Source organism: Thermobia domestica, chromosome 14, assembly GCF_964235325.1.
Source record: "Thermobia domestica chromosome 14, izTheDome1.hap1.1, whole genome shotgun sequence".
NCBI classification, from domain to species: Eukaryota; Metazoa; Arthropoda; class Insecta; order Zygentoma; family Lepismatidae; genus Thermobia; species Thermobia domestica.
In genome coordinates this window covers 145,533,448-145,554,420 of record NC_137467.1, presented here as the reverse complement: position 1 = coordinate 145,554,420, position 20,973 = coordinate 145,533,448, and the positions used below count along the sequence as shown (strand labels likewise).

At 37.4% G+C, this 20,973-nt stretch overlaps 2 protein-coding genes across 3 annotated transcripts in view; one reads left to right on the top strand and one right to left on the bottom strand.

The window, feature by feature from the left end:
- LOC145670388 (uncharacterized) overlaps positions 1-20,973 on the bottom strand; it is a 382,033-nt gene that overhangs the window by 80,740 nt on the left and 280,320 nt on the right. The gene's annotated exons all lie outside the window — the stretch shown is intronic.
- On the top strand, positions 12,155-13,072 carry LOC145670032 (uncharacterized). Its single transcript, XM_081738376.1, has one exon. It carries the CDS (start codon positions 12,155-12,157, stop codon positions 13,070-13,072), a length of 918 nt encoding a protein of 305 aa, XP_081594502.1.

Genomic DNA, 20,973 nt, shown 5'->3' with positions numbered 1-20,973 from the left:
TTTGGGGTCACGCAGAATCACGTTGATGAGTAGGTAGTTTCTTATAAATAGTTGACTCTCCACTGATATTGGGGTCCCCTTTTTCCGAACAGACGAATGAGAAAATATCAAACGCCAAACGTGCACATTCTCTTTCGAAGTAATGTACGAGGAAAACCGAAGAGCAATCTTTGTGGCAGGAAACTTACTACATTTAAAAACATGACTGCATGTTGCAATATAAACCTATGGCTAAACATGAATTATTATTTAACTGCAAACCCTGGGAAATAACGTGTGGCTTACTTTAGGTCTACCACAATAATATCAGTACAAATGTGATCTTCCGTGGAATAAATGCGCTCCTTATGCATTAAGTCACGGTTTCTCAACCTGGAGGTCACGACCCCTAAGATGGTCGCGAGAGAGTTTCATGGAGGTCTCTAAGATAAGCGGAAGATACAAATACATTACAATCTAACAACGGAAAATATTTTTAAATATTATTTAGAATTTTGTCCTGATAGGTATATTTTTATTTTTATATATACTGTTAAGAACAATAAAAAAATAAGTCTACTAAATATTTTCAACAGATGCAGAGTTTAAAAATCAATTTAAATGAAAGAGGTGCGATATGAAAATAATGAGAACTGCATCTTGAAATACCATAAAAATTCAAATTCAACAAAACCTGCATATTGAAATACAATTAAAATTGAAAGCTAATGAGGTACCTGAGCATGGTGTGATTTCACTAGTGCGGCAATGTCCGGTCGTGACGCATATTATCAAGTCATTTAAAATACTCAATAACTTTTTTTTTAAATAAATGTCCCAGTTTTTTTTAACCAAAATTAGAAATCACATTTTTTTTAATCATATGACCCAAAATTAAGTGACTTATAAAGTTTTTAAATTTTCAGACGGCCTCCATTTTGAAACAATATGACGGATCGGATTCGTTATTTGTAATATGAATGAACTGACCAAATTTGATTTTAATCCATTCGCTTTTAGGGAACTAACTGCATCCACTATAAACAAGAAATGGATTCTACTATTATAGAAATAGATGGATATCGTGAGATCTCCGGAATAGGTATATTAAAAATCCCACACAAGCTCATTACAAACCAGAAATTATGAGGGAGTCGCTGGCAAGAGGAGGTGATAAAATGGGTGTCGCGATATGAATTAGGTTGAGAACCACTGCATTAATAAATTGTCAAAATGAATGAAACGAAATTTTTATGTTTAACGTCCTACGATTATGACAATAATGTTATATGTATGTTTCTAACTTTTTTATTTTATTTTATTTTATTTTATTTTTTATTTTATTTTATTTTATTTTATTTTATTTTATTTATTTATTTATTTGTTTTTTGCAATGAGTCTTATTACCTTCTGGTACGTGTTATAAGCTTGTAGCATTAGACTGTAAATTTAGGAAAGCGTTTCTCAACCTTTTTCTCCTTTGGGCCACACCAAAGTAAGTTTCAAACTTTTGCGACACCCTGCATGTGAGTTTTTCCCTAGATGGAAAATGCAAACATAAGAAAATCTACTTTTTTCAAGTTATGGAACGACTATCTCACAAGCAAATTACGTAAGACTCTTGAATAGATACATATTAACGTAAAATAAATTTACGACTCTTAAGCAGGAATATCAGAAAAATATTATCTGAAATATAAGAAAACATTAAAATTAAAACTAGTGAGATATATGTTCCTGGCGATTTTTGCAAAGTATATCTATGCGTGGACGAGCTCTTGAAAATCTCGTAATACACCTGATATGTATTCGCGACACATCAATGTGTCACGACACAGCGGTTGAGAAACGCTGTGTAGGAGATTAGTAATATTTGATTTAGGTTAGGTTTTTTTTATATATATAGTAAATTAACTCAGATTAGCTTAGGTAAGGTTTAACTTTTTTTTTATAGATAACTTCCATTCTACCAGAAAGAAGAACCTTAGAAGAACAGTCAGTTTTTTGTATCCAGTGGATCAGGTAGTAGCAGAGGAAGGAAACGGTGAAACTCCAGAAGGATTGATGGAATAAGAATAGATGGAGAATATACTAAAGGATGAAATAAGAATAAAGGGAGAAAACAATAAAACCCCATAAAAACAGAAACATTGACAATAGTGTGAACAAACGGTGAAACGTTATAAAATTGAGGCAATAAGAATAGATGAAAACGGTAAAATCACAGAGGAACTAACCAAGGATCTTATAAAATAGAGGATCTACCCTTACAACAAAATCTTGAAGCCATACGTCACAGTTTGGTCACCCCTACTCTGCCCACTCCGCCCAATAGGATTGCAATGTTTTGAGCCAACAATCATGGCGGAAACGAAAATAGCCAATCAGACGATGGCAGAAACGAAAGTAGCCAGTCAGACGTGCCGATGCTCGGTTGTTTTTTTGGCTTCATCGATTTAATAGGATGAAGATACATATGGGCAGATCCTCTATTTATAACATCCTTGGAACTAACTACCTCTATGGCCTATGGAACCCGGAGGTTCAATGCCGCGTTCAGAAAAGTTTCCCATTGACTTCTATCCTTAGCCAACTGGATCTAGTTTCTACTTTGTATTCCTATTTCTACGAGATTCATCTTAATATTGTCCTCCCATCTGCGCATGATTGGTCTTCCAGTTAAGATTTTGAAAGCGTTCCTACTTCCTTCTACATGACCTGTCCACCTGAACCTGATTGGTCTTCCAGCTAAGATTTTGAAAGTGTTCCTACCTTCTTCTACATGACCTGCCCACCTGAACCTGACTGGTCTTCCAGTTAAGATTTTGAAAGCGTTTCTATCTTCTTCTACATGACCTGCTCACCTGAGCCTGATTGGTCTTCCAGTTAAGATTTTGAAAGCGTTCCTATCTTCTTCTACATGACCTGCCCACCTGAGCCAGATTGGTCTTCCAGCTAAGATTTTGAAAGTGTTCCTACCTTCTTCTACATGACCTGCCCACCTGAGCTTGATTGGTCTTCCAGCTAAGATTTTGAAAGCGTTCCTATCTTCTTCTACATGACCTGCCCACCTGAGCCTGATTGGTCTTCCAGTTAAGATTTTGAAAGCGTTCCTATCTTCTTCTACATGACCTGCCCACCTGAGCCAGATTGGTCTTCCAGCTAAGATTTTGAAAGTGTTCCTACCTTCTTCTACATGACCTGCCCACCTGAGCTTGATTGGTCTTCCAGCTAAGATTTTGAAAGCGTTCCTATCTTCTTCTACATGACCTGCCCACCTGAGCCTGATTGGTCTTCCAGTTAAGATTTTGAAAGCGTTCCTACCTTCTTCTACATGACCTGCCCACCTGAGCCTGATTGGTCTTCCAGTTAAGATTTTGAAAGCGTTCCTACCTTCTTCTACATGACCTGCCCGCCTGAGCCTGATTGGTCTTCCAGTTAAGATTTTGAAAGCGTTCCTACCTTCTTCTACATGACCTGCCCACCTGAACCTGATTGGTCTTCCAGTTAAGACTTTGAAAGCGTTCCTACCTTCTTCTACATGACCTGCCCACCTGAGCCTGATTGGTCTTCCAGTTAAGATTTTGAAAGCGTTCCTACCTTCTTCTACATTACCTGCCCACCTAAGCCTCCTAGATTTGATGACTAACAATGTTTGCTAAACGGCATAAATTATGCAATTCCTCGTTATGAAGTTTCCGCCATTCACCATTCCCGTTCCTTTTGGGTCCAAATATTCATCTCAGGATCTTGTTCTCAAATACTTTCAGTCTACGTTCTTCCCTCAAGAGTAAGCGACCATGTTTCGCAATCATACTGCACAACAGGCAGAATTATCCTTTCATATATTTTAAACTTCGAATTCCTCGACAGAATTCGCGACGACAAAAGGTTTTGAACTGAATAATGACACGAATTATCTGATTTAAGTCTACATTTAATTCCTTCGTGAATATGATTTATTTTCTAAATAACGATCCTAGATATTAGAAAGTATTCATTTCATTGAAAATATTGTTTAACATTTTAACACATCCATAATTTGCAGTATTACTATCTCGACGGACTTCCATCCATGTATTTAGTTTTCTCTGCATTATAAGTGGGGGAAGGGTACCGTAAAACCTAAAACGTATTCAATGAATGAGAATAGTGGGAAGATACGTTAAAACCCGAGAAGAATTGACGGAATCAGAATAGGAGGAAAGAACTGTAAAAGCACAGAAGAACTGATGGACTCAGACTGCAAGTTGAAAACGGCGAATAGTTCCATTTTTCTAAAGAAAGAAAGAAAAAAGATAAAAGGAGTTTCCTATCGAGAAATTTAAGCGAGGTTTAGAAGTTTACGCTTTCTCTTAGAAGGCGATGGATATGAATCAGTAGATTTGGAAGGGCATAAGATGCAGCGGACGGAATCAACCCCCGTCAAGATCGAAGACGCATTCCACAGTCAGGTCTTGAACTTACGAAACAGTGAATGAATTATTATTATCATTATTAAGTGTTCTGTCTTTTGGCAGATCCTGGGCCTAGTGAGTTTTTTTTTTCCTTTTTTTCAATTTTAGGTTTGGACTTGAAATTACTTCTTCCACGTTTCTCGATCGGCAGCTTCCTCTTTTAACTCCCAATATTCTTTTCTATTTTCAAATCATCTACCAATTGTGTTCTTCCTATTCCTCGCTTTCCTTCCATCTTTCCTTCCATGGTGGTATGAAGAAGACAAATTTCCGCAACATGTATCCAATCCAATAGGCTTTCCTACGAAGGATGCTGGCTAGAAACGTCCTCTTCTCTCCTACCCGTTTTAAAACATCTTCACTTCTTACTCTCTCTGTCCATTTTATCTTCTCCATCTCCCTTCAACGCCACATTTCGAATCTTGTCCAAGTCTCTGAACCATACAGTTCAATGATATATACATAGCATTTGACCAACTTCTTCCCTAGTTGAATATTAAGCCCGCTAATTAAGAGCGATCTTTTCTCGTTCAATGCTTCTTTGGCTATGGCAAATCTTGGCCTGATCTTTTTGGTGCAGTAAGCGTTTCTAGTCAAAACACTTTCCAGGTACTTGAAATGATCGATCTCTTCAAGTTCTCATAGTTCTTATTCTTTGTTTGCGAATGAATACAAAGGATATTTTAACAACAATCATTAAGAGGCCAAATCACTGCTCATTAAAATACCGTTAATTTTACAGTAATTATGTGATATCTTCAAACAAATAAAAGATAATCGAAATGTGGAACAAGAGCGCCTTAGACTATATTATTGTGCATGAAGTAGCGTTATCACGAGTCACCTAGTACCTTTCCGTTTTAGCCATTTGTAAACGCGCAAATAAATGCCAATTTTCAAAATGACTGAAAATCGAAAGCAGATAAGCGAGTCGTGATAACGGTATCTTATGTAAAATAATATTGTCTAGTGCGCACTTGTTACACATTTCGATTATCATTTATTTATTTGAAGATATCACATAATTACTGTAAAATTAGCGGTATTTTAATTTCGCAGTGATGGAGCCTCTTAATCTAACCGGGGACGGATGTTTCCTTTTGTCTTAGTTAAAAATATGATGTACGTGTCATTTATTTTTTTATGTTTATTTAACTCGCTTCGTGTTTTCAAGTTGGTACTCTTTTGTCTGACACTAACACGCCTATGAATGATGGACACGTCAACTAAAAATCGTGTACAGTTTGTGCTTCATCAATTATAGCTATCATCATCATGGATGGGACAGAGCACCATCATGTAGCAAACATGCATACGCTTTCAAAAGAAAAAAAAAAGACCTCTGTGAGTATAGGGGTGCTGGGCGGAAATACAACTAGAGAGGGAGTTTTTCTCTTTTTTTTACTGTGTGTTCATCCGTATCAAAAATAAAGTTTTTTTTTTCCTCTTATACGGACTTCCTCTGGTATCTAGCATCATCGATCAATTATAACTGATTACACGATAGCCATGCAAAAGTCGCATGTGAGACGTTTTCTTACTTTTTAATCCCTGTAAAAATCCCACCCTGCTTTGTCTATGTCTCCCTCTCTCTCTCTCTCTCTCTCTGTTTCTTTTTTCTACCCATTGTTATTAATGCATGCTTTTTTCTTCATTTTTTAAATGAACATTTCCTTAATCTTTTTACATTCTCTTTCGTGAGTTTTCACACGTACACATTCACACTCCCTGTTTCTCCGTACCAAACAGTAGCATCACGTGATTTCAGACTGTCAAAATATATTATTATTCTCTTTTGTTCATTCGTATTTCTTTCTTGACTTCCGGCCTGCGTATAGTAAAAAAAAAAGAAAAGAAAAAAGAAAAAAATCATAAAATTCGTGTAATTCGCAAAATTTTGTTTGAGGAATGAACAAACAGAGCAACATGTTGCTTTCGGCATGAGGTCTGATTTCAAAGTTTTATAGTACGGGTGTGTCCAGATAAAATGGACAGATAGATACCAAACGAGGATGTTTTAAAACGGGTAGGAGAGAAGAGGGCGCTTTTAGTCAGCATCTTTCGTAGGAAGGCCAATGGGATTAGACACATTTTGCGGGACCACGGTGGCTTAGTGGTAGAGCGTTCACCTTTGGTGCATGGGGTCCTTGGTTCGATCCCAGATCGCTTCAACATTGTGTGAGTGGATTTTCTCGGGGTTCTCCCACATTCTTCATTCCATCATTTCATTCATTTCTCATCATCACCGACTTCTTTAGCCTAGCCGGCATAAGCGCGAGACGAAAGATTTCATTTCATTTCTGGACACATCCTTCGAAGAAATTTTCATAGAAGGAAAGATGAGAAGAAAGCAAGGAATATGAAGATGAACAACAAAACTGATTTGGAAAATAGAAGAAAATATTGGGAGTTCAAAGAGGAAACTGAAGATCGAGAAATGTGGAAGAAACATTTTCAGTTGCAAACCTAAAATAAAGAATACTAGTCTTAGGACCTGCCAAAGGGTAGAATACTTAATAATAATAATAATAATAATAATAATAATAATAATAATAATAATAATAATAATAATAATAATAATAATAATAATAATAATAATAATAATAATAATAATAGTATGTCCATCCGGCCGTCCATCTGTCGAAGGATGCTGCCCACGAGGCGTGACGAGAAATGAGATTTTTCCCGTCTTGTAAATTTTGTAGAAGTCTCGAAAACGAGACGAGACTTGTCATGTTTCTCATCCCGTCTCGAATTTGCAAAGGTACCAGGTTATCATAAAAATAAGTATCGCTGTTCAGAGAACTCTGGAGACGTAACCACTTGACAGAATGCAACAAAACTTGGTAGGAGTGTATTTGGGAACATGCAGAAGCGATTGGTGTAGAAAATAAAATTAGTTCCAATTTTCGCCACCAGAGGTAATAATGGCGCTGTACAACGCCAAGTAAGTGCAGCTTGGAAGTAAAACGACATTAGTGATGCTAAATGATAAGAAAGGCTGTAATTACGTCTTCAGGTGCTTACTCCAGGTGCCTGCATGTGTTTCAGTGATATGAGTTTGAGCGCCACTATATGCCAGAAGTGAATTGATGGTGATCCGATGATATTTGCTTCATTTTTCTTCCCACACTCTTTGCCTTATGATCAAGGGGTCCCGGGTTCGATGTCCGGTGAAGACACACTTAGTTGGATCCTATGATAACCTGTAGGTCCCGTCATTAGAACGTCATCATCGTCTCATACGTACTAGTCACCATGGGTTTTCCTTACCCACGGATCTTCACGTCTAAGACCTGCCTTTGGGCTGAACCCCACATCACCATAATCGCCCATAACACATCACTACACCACGGGGTTATTGATAGGAGTACAAATCAATGCCACGCGTCGCACCGGGCATAATTATGCCTTTATTTCACTGAATATTAATAATATTATTTATCGTCCATAACACACTTACCGTACTTAACATTGAACAGAGAAACAACAGCCTCTGGAGACGAGATTTGACACTATTCTTGTGACCACCTTTTGATCCGAGCACTTCGGTTTTCGTCTGCTATTGGGAAGGGACTCGCTGAAGATCCCAGCGCTGTTTAACGACAGTGTATCCAATTCAGCAACTTTTCTTCCAAGTCATCTTACGTTCGCTATCAATTATCATATGAGTTTTCGAAAACTTATATGTTTGTGACAACAATTTGTAAATAGATTAAGGATATTATTGATTAACGTTCTATTATTGAAAATAATAAATACGAAAATTAAGGGGATTGTAGCTTCGCCATTTTTCTTTTTTCTTTTCCGTAATTAAAACATATTTTCTAGTATTTATAATTGCAAATAAGAAGGTACATAATATTATGACTTTTGTAATTGATTTTTTTAAAATATGCTAAATAATTACAAGATAATAATTAATTAATAATTTAACTTTTTACTTTGAAGCCCAACGAAGGAAATTCAATCAACCAACCCTGCAAATAATGACTAAGTTACTCTTCCTCTATAGGATAAAATAATTTACAAGCATCATTTACACACAGTCACTTAATATTTAATTGAATTAATAGAATTTTTAGGGGATCAAGGAATTAAAATGAAATATAGTGTGATTGTTGGTAAATAAAACTTTGCAAATGATTTTATCGTATACAGGAAAAGTAATTAATCGTCTTTTGCAGGGTTGGTGCTTTGAATTTCCTTCCTTGGGCCGAAAAGTAAAAACTTTAATTAGTGATTAATTATTAATTATCTTGTATTTAATTAGCATGTTTTAAAAATTTTCAATTACAAAATTAATATGTTTCTTTATACTCAACTATAAATACTAGAAAACGGGTTTTAATTCAGGGGCGTCAATTAGGGAGGACAGGGAGGGGCATTTCCCCCCTGAGTTTGAGATTTATATAAATTTTATCAATAAAATAGTAATAAGTCAGTGAAAAACGCGAAATTTTACTTATATCAAGGGGTCTTTCCCCCCCCCCCCCCAAGCCAAATCTGAAATGCCGCTACGCTTTTAATTTCGGACAAAGAGAAAATCAAAATGGCATGGCAAAAATCCCTTTAAGCTGCTCAGTGTTGTCAATTCCATTTCCATGGGTGTCACGGACTTGTTCTTTCGAAGTTTATACAAATCTGTACAATTACGGTATATTTAGTAAATCTGCCCAAGAATACCCTTCGTGTAGTAAGCTTGTTAAAAAACAGAAAATAGGACGCTGAAGGAAATGTGTTCCTTATTTTGTTTGGTCGCTTTTTTTAAAAGAAAAAAAAACACAAGGCTTTGCATCTCCGTCTGTTTACAAACATGATTGTCTCAATATCCACTAGTGAGAAAAACATTGGTTGAATTTTCGTTCAGCACATTCGAAAATACTAAGAGCTCAGACAAATTTAAAGCACTTATTGTCAGCGTCTGTTCAAATTACGACGAAGAAGTTAAAATTATTTAACTTTTCGGAGGCATATGTGGTTTCAAAGGGTGCACAATGAATGACACAAGATAATTCCATTCACTGAGTGAGTAAAACCTAATGTATGATGTCCTGGTGCGTGATTTAATTCCATGATCTCCCTAGTGCTAAGCCAAGGCTATACCAGCTGAAAGTGAAAGTGTTTAGGATTTTACGTCCTTTTTCAACAGCGGGGCTATATAGAGACGTGGACCTACAGTTTAAAGTGAGATCCGAACCACTTCATTCAAGGTGGGCTCCCGGCGGGAATCGATCCCGCGACCACTCGGGGGAGCCCGCGGAGCAACGAAAAATTAATTTGTACTCCATTTATAGTTTCATTATTAGTATGCATCTGGACTTTCCATTCGTTTTTTTTTTTTTCCTTTTTGCACTTGTTTTCAGGTTTTCAGCAGATAAGGGATTTTGTCGTGAAAAATGTTCTTGTTATTTTTCTGCAGAACTTTTCGCACTTTATAAAGAAACCTTTTGCTCCCAGATCCACTGTTATCCACAGCAAGAATAGTGTCTTCGTATTCACACTCTTATCATTTTATACAAAATAACTTAAATCTAATAAACCTACTTACCTATTTTCTAAATTTAAATTTCTTAGAGATACTTATTGGCTAATACCCTCTTCAAAGGAAATACCACCTTGTTGTTCAAGTCTTATTATTTTTATCAAGTCCTTTTGGCTATGAAAATGTTCTTTCAGTTCGAAAAATGCGTCTACAGTATCGCGTTTACATAAGAAAGCATCAATTCCACTTGTAGTTTTTTTTGCTGCTATTGAAAAGTTTTGTCTGACGCTCAAGTGCTTTTTGATTCGGCCGTCTTCAAATCAAGATTTTTACTGTAGTCAACGTCAACACGATTTTTCACAGCACAAACTTTATATATGAAAGAGATGTATTTCTTTAATTATTTTCTCTTTTCCTCTTTATATAGTTTTACATCTATAAGATGTTCTCTTGTTTATCTTATGTGTCCATTCCCCCCTGGTGAAAAATCATTGTTTACTTTGAGAATGAATTTGTAAAATAAATAAAAAAAAAAATTGTGGAAATGGTTGAGTGAAAGAAAATGTCATTTCGTAACTCTGCCATTTTTAAATAAGGAAATAAAATAACTCATCTAAGGGAATCCCCGTTACTTCAAAGCACTCGCCTTCGGTGCACGTGGTAGAGGTCTGCACGGGCCGGAATTTTTAGCCCAGGCTGGGCCCGGCTCGTGAGTTTATAATGTGAGGTCCGACCCGAGTCCGAAATATGTTTTAGCATTTAGGCCCGAGTTCATGTGGTAATCAAATGAGCCCGAAATAAACCCGAATTACATAAACTTTATAATTTACTAAAAATTATATTTTTCTTATTTACAGAAATTAGAAGTTTAATTTTGCAGATCTGCTTTAAAAGTTCTTAAGAAAGAATGGTCCAAACGTCCAATAAATATCGTTGTACAGTACATTTACAAAGTTAGGCCTCAAAAGGCCCGAGAAATATGATTGTATATTTAAAAATTTACGGCCCGGGCCCGAAGTGATATGCTTTGTAGGCCCGAGTCAGGCCCGCGGATTGCACTTTATCCTGTAAGTCCAGTCTCTATATAGTCTCGCTGTTGGGTAAAGACGTTTAAAAACCTAACAAACGAATTTTCCCTTTGAGTGTATTCCCTCGTGGCATGCTTATTATGAGAATTGCTGTTTTATAAAGAAATTTGCCATATGAATTTCATTTAGCGGTATGAGAGTAATAAACTTACCGTTAGCGTTGTTTTCAAATATTGGAATTGATGATACGATTCCAAATGACTAAGAACAGTAGAATTGTATATTTTCTTCTATTCATTTGGGGCTGCCACAGTTCGATTCATTGGTCATAGATACGAGGATCTGAAGAAGAGGAGAAGCAACACTACAACTTATCCACCCCCAATGAGAGGATGACGACCTTTGTTGCCAAATGTCAACGACCGCTGAAGAGCCACTGTACTGTTCTAGAGAAAGCGATCTATTGCCTCGTTACTTTGCTTATATCCGTGGAAAATATTTAGTAATATTTATTTAAATATATCAATTGTACTGTGTATATATACATTATTTGTTGTTTTTATTGCGGAAGTTCTATTTGCAGAGTTAAAGTATTGTCGTGTGATTATGTGTGTATATAATTGTGTATCGTCTCAAGATTTGCTGTGTGTGTGTGCGTGTTCGTGTTTGTGTTTCATCCCCCTTTTATGCTTCCTGTATATAGTATTTTTTTTTTTTTTTTGTAAATATTTAATTGTAAATAATGGAACCATCAACATCTGTGCAGTCACCCGAATGTTATAAGATTGGAGGAAAAAAAAAAGCGTATTCTTAAAAGTGGAGAGCGACAAATTATTATTCTTAATGTTTATTCATACTTCCGCTCACAAGAACAGGAAGGGGGAAGAAAAACTTCTGTGCGGGAAGCTGTGGATAAAACTGCTGCGGCCACTCTCGTTGCAAAATCCACTGTATATGATATAAGAAAGCAGCATTTAATGAACAACGGGAGATTAGAAACCCCACGCAAAGACAGAAAAAGTGAAAAGCGAATGACACGTGTTGACATTTACGACAATTTTACCCGGGAAACTATAAGGCGGAAAGTATATGAATTTTTCAGAAAGAATGAACTCCCAACAGTGCAAAATGTGTTGGAAATTGTGCAGAATGACCCTCAGCTCCCAAACATTTCACGATTCACTTTGTACCGCCTACTACGAGAAATGGGTTTTAAATTTTTAAGAAATAAAAGAAATTCGCTCTTAATCGACAGGGAAGACATTATTGCTTGGAGACATAGGTACCTAAGAGCCATAAGAAAAGCAAGGCATGAGGGTAAAAAAATAATTTACACGGATGAAACTTGGTCGAATCAGGGGCACACCAAAAACAAAAGGTGGGTTGATACGAAAATAAAATCTGCGGAGCAAGCTTGGCGAGAGGGTCTTTCAACGGGAGCGAAAGCTCCCTCTGGGAAGGGAGGAAGGGTGATACTGGTTCATGCAGGATCAGAAGATGGTTTTGTTCCAGGCGCTGAACTGATTTTTCGAGGCCAAAAAGATAAAAAGAACAAAGAATATCACTCGGAAATGGATTCCAGGGTATACGAAAAATATTTCAAAGAAAGGTTACTTCCTAATATTCCCCCTAAGTCTGTGATAGTGATGGATAATGCCCCCAGTCACTCGGAGAAAAGTGATAAAGTGCCGACAAAAAGAACTAAAAAAGCAGACATTCAAGAATGGTTGACCGAAAAAAGTATTTCCTGGGATTCATCTCTGAATAAATGTGAACTTCTTGAAATAGTGGATCGTGAGCGTACTCGACACGTGACGTATAAGCTTGACGAGATAGCTCAAAGTGCCGGACATGAGGTATTGCGGACTCCGCCGTATCACTGTGAGTTAAATTCGATAGAATTGATATGGACGTCTGTGAAGGGTGAAATCGCGGCGCGTAACACAAAATTTAAATTGGCTGATACAGAACAATTGATGAAAAACGCTGTACAAAATATCACGCCACAGCAGTGGAAAAACGCTGTACACCACGTACAAACGGTTGAGGATTATATGTGGGAGACCGACGGACTTGCTGAAATACTGCATGACCGTGTAGTGGTTAATTTGGAAACTGGATGACGAAAGTGATGAAGAAATTGTGAGTGAGTGCAGCGATGATCTCGGTGTGGATATCTTGGAAGAGGACGAATCAATAGATGAACAGTGACCAATATAGCTGCTATTTGTAAGTATATATATATTTTTTTTTAATTTAGTAGAAATGATGTTTTGTACATTTGGATTTCTCGATTCTCGAAAAGCAAAATTAGAGAAATGATGAATTGTGAACCATCCAGGCCCGTAGCCAGTCCCCAAGATTTAATGAAAGTAGGGGAATTTAGGATGGATACATTTATTATTATTATTATTATTATTATTATTATTATTATTATTATTATTATTATTATTATTATTATTATTATTATTATTATTATTATTATTATTTCTCTTCTCTTTCTGACCGGTGTCTGATTGCCATATACACTTTACATATTATAAATTGGCTTTTATGCGGGTGTACCCAAGAAAGGTGCTTTATTTATTCGTTCGTTCTTGCCCCCAGAACCAAAATTAATTCTCCTTATAGCGTCTTATTTTGCTTAACTGAATTAAATTTCTTATCGAGCATTACATAGCATTTCATAAGAAAAGTACCTTCAGTTTTCTATAAAGTGGATCTCAAATCATTGCGCTCAATAAATTACAGTTGAATCGAACTCGATCACTCTATGCACAGCAGAGCCTCAGCCAGATCGCTCTCTCTCCCTCGCACGAGTAGCTACACGAATTGTCTAAGTCTATGTTTATGACGAAGTGACAACGCAGCAAGTTGGCGAGTGGGTGAAGAGGAGCGGCTTCGAGGCACGAAGTGCTCTGATGAAAAGGTGGAATCCAGCTGTAATTTTGGAGGGAGCTTGCAGTTTAAGAGCACAGGAAAGACTAAAATTTAACTTCGTTTTCGTAATATATCCAACAATTTTTAAATGGATTCTTCAGCTCAACCCCCCCCCCTCGTAAATCCGCTACTGAGCAGGGACTATTAATAGCATTGGTAATCAATCCTACGAGACCTACAGGAGATATATTTGCAGCCTTTCTTATCATTTAGAATCACTAGTGTCGTTTTTCTCCCATGCTGCACTTACTTGGTGTTGTACAGCGCCACAATTACCTCTGGTGGCAAAAAATGGAACTAACTTTATTTTCTATGCCAATCACTTCTGCATGTTTCCAAATATATTCCTACCAAGTTTGGTTACATTCTGTCGAGTGGTTATGTCTCCAGAGTTCTCTGAACAGCGATACTTATTTTATGATAACCTGGTACTTCTCCTCTTGTTTTTCGAGACGAGAAATATATCGTCTCATGAGCTATAACTAATATCAGAGGAAAAACGATAGCGAGAAACAAATATCCAATAATATGGGTTCATAGATTCTATCTTCGTCTTGAACTCCGCATTTTAATCGGAAGTAATACAAATATATACCATGTTGCTCCAACTTGGCAAAGAGAGAGAATTCGGTTTGCTTATTACATCTACGAAATACTTTCCTGTAAAAACCTTGAGTTCTTGGGTTAGGGATCATCGAAGTCAAATTTTCGGAAAAAGGAATCAGTATAATTGTTATTCAGAACAAGAAGTTTACGGAAATACATGAAACAAACCTGTAAAATGTTTAATGTCAGGTCAAACGTTAAGATCAGGCCCCCCACAGGCCCCGCATTGCGGAAGGACCTCAAGCCATAAGGGGGCCCCACATCGTGAAGTGAAACGTAGAGAAGGGTCCCACTCCATACTGTCTGCGGGGAGGCCCCCAAGCCTTTAGTTCCGCCACTGGTTAAGATGACGTTAAATTTTGATTTGGAGTTCAACATCCCTTTCAGCAATGATACTATATAACATGGTTTACAGTTTAACGTGGAATTCGAACGATATGAGCTCTATTGGGAATCAAATCTGGGTCTTCTGCGTGGAAGTAAGTCTTCTGAAAGTTAACTATGTACTCACGATAGACTTTTTTCTTTCTTTTTTAAGGAAAAGGAGCTTGCACTAAGTGCTTTTTCTAAAACTCAGTGAGGGACGATGCTTTTCCCAATCGAGACACTTATTACTAGTTTAGATTTCAGAAGACTTCACCCGGGGTAATTTAAATACACAGGGGAAGCGTGAAAATAGTACTGGGAAATTACTTGTAACGCAGGTTGAGCTTGATGGGAGAAATGCCTAAAGTTCATTCAACGAGCCTTCTGATCCTGATGTAAACATTACAGAATGGTATTACTCCGCCAGTCATCGCATGATTGGCTATCGGTGAGCGCTTCTTTCTAGAAACACGTGCTTGTACCCTGTCGGTGTTTTACATATTCCTCGCACACAGCCATACTTTAAACCGTGATTCGCGCGTAAGGTGGGCCAAAGCCACTTTCTGCGCATGCGTAATCTCTTTTATTGCATTAATTCAATTTAGTTCTTAGACACCGTGTTGTTTCTGTTATATAACTGTAAGGAAATTGCATTTCTGGTAATGAGCTGTAGTGTGCCACACGCGCCATCTCAATTGGCGCCAAAATTTTTGCCACACTCCACAATTACTCAAACAATTATCGACAATTATTTTTCTAATTGCGTAGACAAGTTTATTTTTTCTTAAATCTTAAAACAAGGAAAAGCGAGAGAACAGGGAAATGTTAGTCATTCACTTCGCGCTCATTCGGCTCTTTCCAGCTGTCTTTATTTTTTTTTCTTGAATGAAATATTCTGTCTGCTTCATCCCTCCCAGCCAGCTGACTGTCTGCTCAAGAATCAGTTAAACTATAACCTTTCTCGTCTGGAGAAGATAATATTTCCACCTACAGGAAAGTAATAGATTCCTACTTTTGGTTATCACAACTCTTAAATAAATAGATACGACAGCATTAATCCGATTTTCATTTAGTTAACTTAAAGGTTAAAAAGGTTATTTTGCTAGCCAGTAATATATTCAATAACTCTGACACAGAGTCTCATCTTCCCGTAATACAACCACAAGTGTTCGAGTATAAATTTGATTATTCACTCTGTTTTTGGACGTTTTAGTAATATAAATTGTCACAGACCTAAGTTATTATTTTAAAGCACACTTGCAAAGTTTGAACTTTTGAACTCTTGAAATTTTATTAGAAATATAATGTGTCTGGAGAGTCATGGTGTAATTAAAGTTGTCTTAGTAAATTGTACTATCTGTAACTAAAAGTGACTCTTTGTACACATGAGGTCAAATGTTAACCTTCTCAGGTTATCAGGGTTTTTGTATCAAGAAATTTTCCCATGTAAAGGAAGCTTTTAGGATACGCCCTCCGCCTGCTTACGCAGTCGCAGAAACTTAAATTCGTTTCATAAATAATTAGAAATCCAATCAGGTAAAACCCTGACTTACCCCTGCCTTCACACGTCCCTAACCTAGTGCCGTGTGAGAATGATAAGGACAAACAAAAAGTGAGGACATCTCTCTTTAGATTCATTAAGTGATCAGTTAATTTGGGGGATTATTCGATAGTTTTTCGAAGAGGCGCGGGCCTCCGCCCGTTGCCCCCTTCGGGGGAAATTCCGATCACCTTTAGAAGTGGCACAAGCTCCCGCTTGTTGCTTCCTTCAGTTAAAGTTCCATCAAACTCCACGACATGGACTTATCGTCCACAGTCTAACTTGGAACTACGCCGGAACGTTGACACTCTTGTTATAGCCCGTTCTTCGGTCGGGAGAAACTTTGTTACATCCCTCACCGACTTGTGCTATTGTGTCGGCAGTGACTGTTAACTTCCATCATACGGCGTAAGGACGGTATTCCTTCCACCACGGACATTTCGTAAAGATTCATCATTGGAGACGAGCAGTGTGTGTTATCACTAATTCAACCTTAAGTGCTCAACTGGACAGTACTTCTGTTCTCACTGTGAGTATACAGCCAATCTACAAACTTAGTTACTTCTACTCAGATTCTGTTTACCTAATCTGAGCACTGGCTCTACACAGATCTTTTCAAGATCTCTCATTAACTCAACCTTTGTGTACCTAAACGCTTCCTAAAACAATATTCGTTAACCTGTGCTAACGCTGAGTTACGAATCCATCGAAGACCTCCTGTAGGAAAGTCACCCTGTAATGTATTCAGTCTACGGACTTATTCGAGCCAGCTAATAAAATTCTTCCTAACTCGAACTTGCGTTGTTTACGTCATTCAAAAACAATCTCAATACTTCCTTTTGGTGAACGTTTCATAATCTTTCTCAATATCTATATTAACGCCTCGTATCGACGTGCCCATGTTGTAGTCTACTGGAGAAGGCAGATGACCTGTGGAATGAAATCCTGTTGGACGTAGTTCGAATCTGGGAACTGCATTCACCATTCGTCTCACCTCTATTCCATCATCCATCCAGGAGAAGACCAGCCTGTGCGAAGTCCCAAATATTCCGAAGACTTCTAATCCCGTACGAAGCTCAGTGACGACCTTGTCTTACATGAGGTCCTGATCATCGTCCGTCTATCCTGCTCTTGTATTTCAGCCGCTCGAGGTACAAGTGAGAATTTTTATCGTAATAGTGTTTTTAGTGCTTTTAAGTGATTGTGCTACCTGGTGCGTACGAAACGGCTACAGCAACGTCGAAGATAACCCCGGAGTCGTCCCATCTCGACTTGGAGTGCCTGGAGGTAGGACCACGGACCTCAGGTGGGTTATCACTGTTTATTTAATATTTTCATGTAACTGTCATTTGCATTATCTTTTCATCAAGTCGCTTAACTGTAAAGGGGATCACCTCCCAAGTAGTTTCAAAATTACTTTGAAACCTTTTGTTGCTTAAATATCGTTTGTATGAATTGCTAATTACTTTTGATTTCCAAGATCTCTTTTAATTCGAGCTGTAATCTCGTGTTTAATTATAACGATATAATATGTTTTGATATGCTAATTTGCTAAGTATTCTGAACTGGCTGATAGCAGTGGTATTCCAACTCGCTGACGCCTTCTCGCTAATATCTTAATACTCGTAATCATTGTTCTCTTGCGTACTGACCACACTCGTCCTCATTTGGACGAAAACCGCCTTGCTTTTGTTATTTGTATTGTTACGGGACCCTAAAGCTGTCCCCCTTGACGAGTGGTCATTCGATAGCCTATTTGCTTGAGATGGACATCTGCGCCTTTGCGCCCTGACTTGGTTGTTATTGAAACTGTATGTTATTTAACCATCTATCATCTGAGCTGCATTGCTCCTCTTTGACACGGACTAATTTGAAGTCCCAATATAAACAGCCTTTTTCAAGGCTACCTCTTGCTATTATTCATTATTATTGTGCTAATAACAACCTCCTCCACCAAGGCATACTTTGGCGACATTAAATGGTGGAATGTGCACGCGCGACATAATTGTTGTCGGCCTGTGACATGCGATACCCCGCGTCACGCACATAATTTGATAACTGAATCGGAAGGATATGTCACCGCTGACATAAAATGGTGGCAAGCGGTAAGGATCTGTAACCATAAAATGGTGGCTACATTGAGATTCGAACCCTGGTCCACATAAATGGTGGCCCCGATGTGAATTAACCTTGTTGTGATATAATTATCCTCTGGCGGTATATAAATACTTGTTGTTCTTGGCTATCGTTCTCTATATCGGTGTCTTCACACCCTGTCAGTACGCCCATAAATTAGTTAAGCGCTCGTGTATATAAAACCTATATTTTGACTTCTACCAGAGCTTACTTGGGAGCGTGAACAAACTATTCGTTGTTCTTTAAATGCAAATGATAGAATCGGTGTTTTACAACTTTCTAACACTGAGAATCCTACCAGTCCACCACGAAGGTCTAGTGTTCCCCTTGAGACCGTTCGTGGCCGCGACATTAAATGGTGGCAAGCGGAAGGGATATGTCACCGCTGACCATTAAATGGTGGCAGCGCGTGACATGCGAACCCGCTTCACAAGAGTAAATTCTGTTAATTTTGGCAAATTTTGGTAACAGCTTGTGATAGCGAAAAATTTAATCTATCTTGTAAATTGTTATACTGTGTTGATTTAATCTTGTAATTTTAGTTAAAATTTAAGGAAAGTGTGTTTCAAAGTAAATCAAGTTAAGTTGTGTGTTTTTGAATAGTTTGCACACCTCATTCAAAATATTTTGTTCATTTTTAAATCACAAGATAGTTGTATGGTAGAGACACAACAAATCTCTCATTTTGCTTTGTTGACGTAAACGTAATCTTACATCTTTTTACAAATTTAAAAAGAGAGTTAGGTATAGTTTCATTGCAGAACTTATTGTTCCAATCTTTTCAAGTTAAGATAACACTCACAGAAACATCTTGTTCGTTTATTCTCCAAACCCCCCCCCCCCCGTGGTAGTTGTAAATAAAGAAAAACAAGATCAAAGAAGGTTCACACCTAGAAAGAAAATAGGAAGGAAAACATTGACCGCGACAGGAAGTTTTCAATCTTTTGGACAGAAAGCCTTTCCTTTTGCGTTCGCCGTCAACCCACGGCTGTAAAGAAAAAAAAACAGCGGAACGAAATACTTGTTTCCCTCCGCAACCTTTCGAAGAACGATCTGTTTTCTTTCAACTGGTGAAGTTTCTTTCTTCTTCCTAGTAATATCAATAATAAGGTATAATAGTAGTAATAGTTAAAGAAAAACGGAGGCGTGAGAATTCTTAACTCATTCAAGTCAGTCGTTACTTGATTCATGTAAAACTTAATTACTTAAGTCATTGATCATTGAGAGAAAGTCAATTTGTTTTATGTATGTGACGATATCCACTCGTTCGTTCACTTATTCGTCACTTGTTTGTATTTCAGTAGTTTAGTAGAGAGAGAAAAAGGAAAAATTAGTTTGTCAAAATGTTTGGACATCATAAATTGTATTATCCTGTCTATAAAGAAGACGAAGTTCTCATGCAAGATTCTTCATTTAAGTACCTAGTTGCGCAACGTTCAGTTTTGCCTAAATTTGAATTGTTTAATCCCACTTACGGATTACAAGAACAAGAGGAAATTGTTCAAAATCTACGCGGCTTACGATTCCGAAAATGGTATGAATTGCATTTCCAGACTAGCCTAGCGAATAGTTCAGAAATTATATTTCACGGCATCAAAACCATGTCTTTGCATTATCTCTCTAATTTAATTGAGTATCATGAAGAGTTACGACCTTCAGTTCTTTTCGCATTCTCTGGTCCGAATCCGAGAATACAAATTGTTGCTTTATTACCGCTAGTCGATAAAAATCTTGTTGTCAAACACCTAGAGTCCACTCTTATTGATTTGCGTTTAGTTAAATGTGTCAAAACGGATGACCCTTTGAAATCTTTGAAGTTGTACAACGATTTAGCGTTTCTAATCGTTTCTAGTAACAGAAGTTATTTAAACCTCACGGCAAATGTAGAACTTTTCAATGAAAATGTATCCATTTATGAGTATTATTAGACATGAATTGAGAAATTGCGTGCATTCATGTATGTTTGTTCAGGAATATTGAAACCTATTATTTAATGAAAATGTTGTATACTGCTCTAGTTAAATATCTTTGTATTGCAATGGCCGTATAATATCAAAGTAATGTGAAAAGTAATAATTCGAAAATCTAATTGTAACTATGTCGGACGTAAAAATGTCGTCAGCCCATGTGACGTAATCATCAAACTCAGGTGCTTCCGCTCAATTTATAATCTCGCTAATTTTCAATTGTAGTGTTTTGGGTTAAGTAGTAATCCCCTCGCATCTTGAAGAAATTCATGTAAATTGCGTTTGATATGTAGAATACATATCTCCCTTTTGTGCTAAATTGCTATTGACAGTACCTTCGAACTGTCCTCGAAATAGCGATTGCGAATTGCTGCCTACTCGCGTCAAACAGCTGTCGTCATCTTTTCGGAGTGACCACACCTCTTTGCGTCAGTGTAGGTCCAGCCATGCTTATGTTGATTCAATAGGT

What these genes read in the sequence shown, in the direction of transcription:
- LOC145670032 (XM_081738376.1), top strand. Translation starts at nt 12,155, where the DNA reads ATGGGTTTTAAATTTTTAAGAAATAAAAGAAATTCGCTCTTAATCGAC.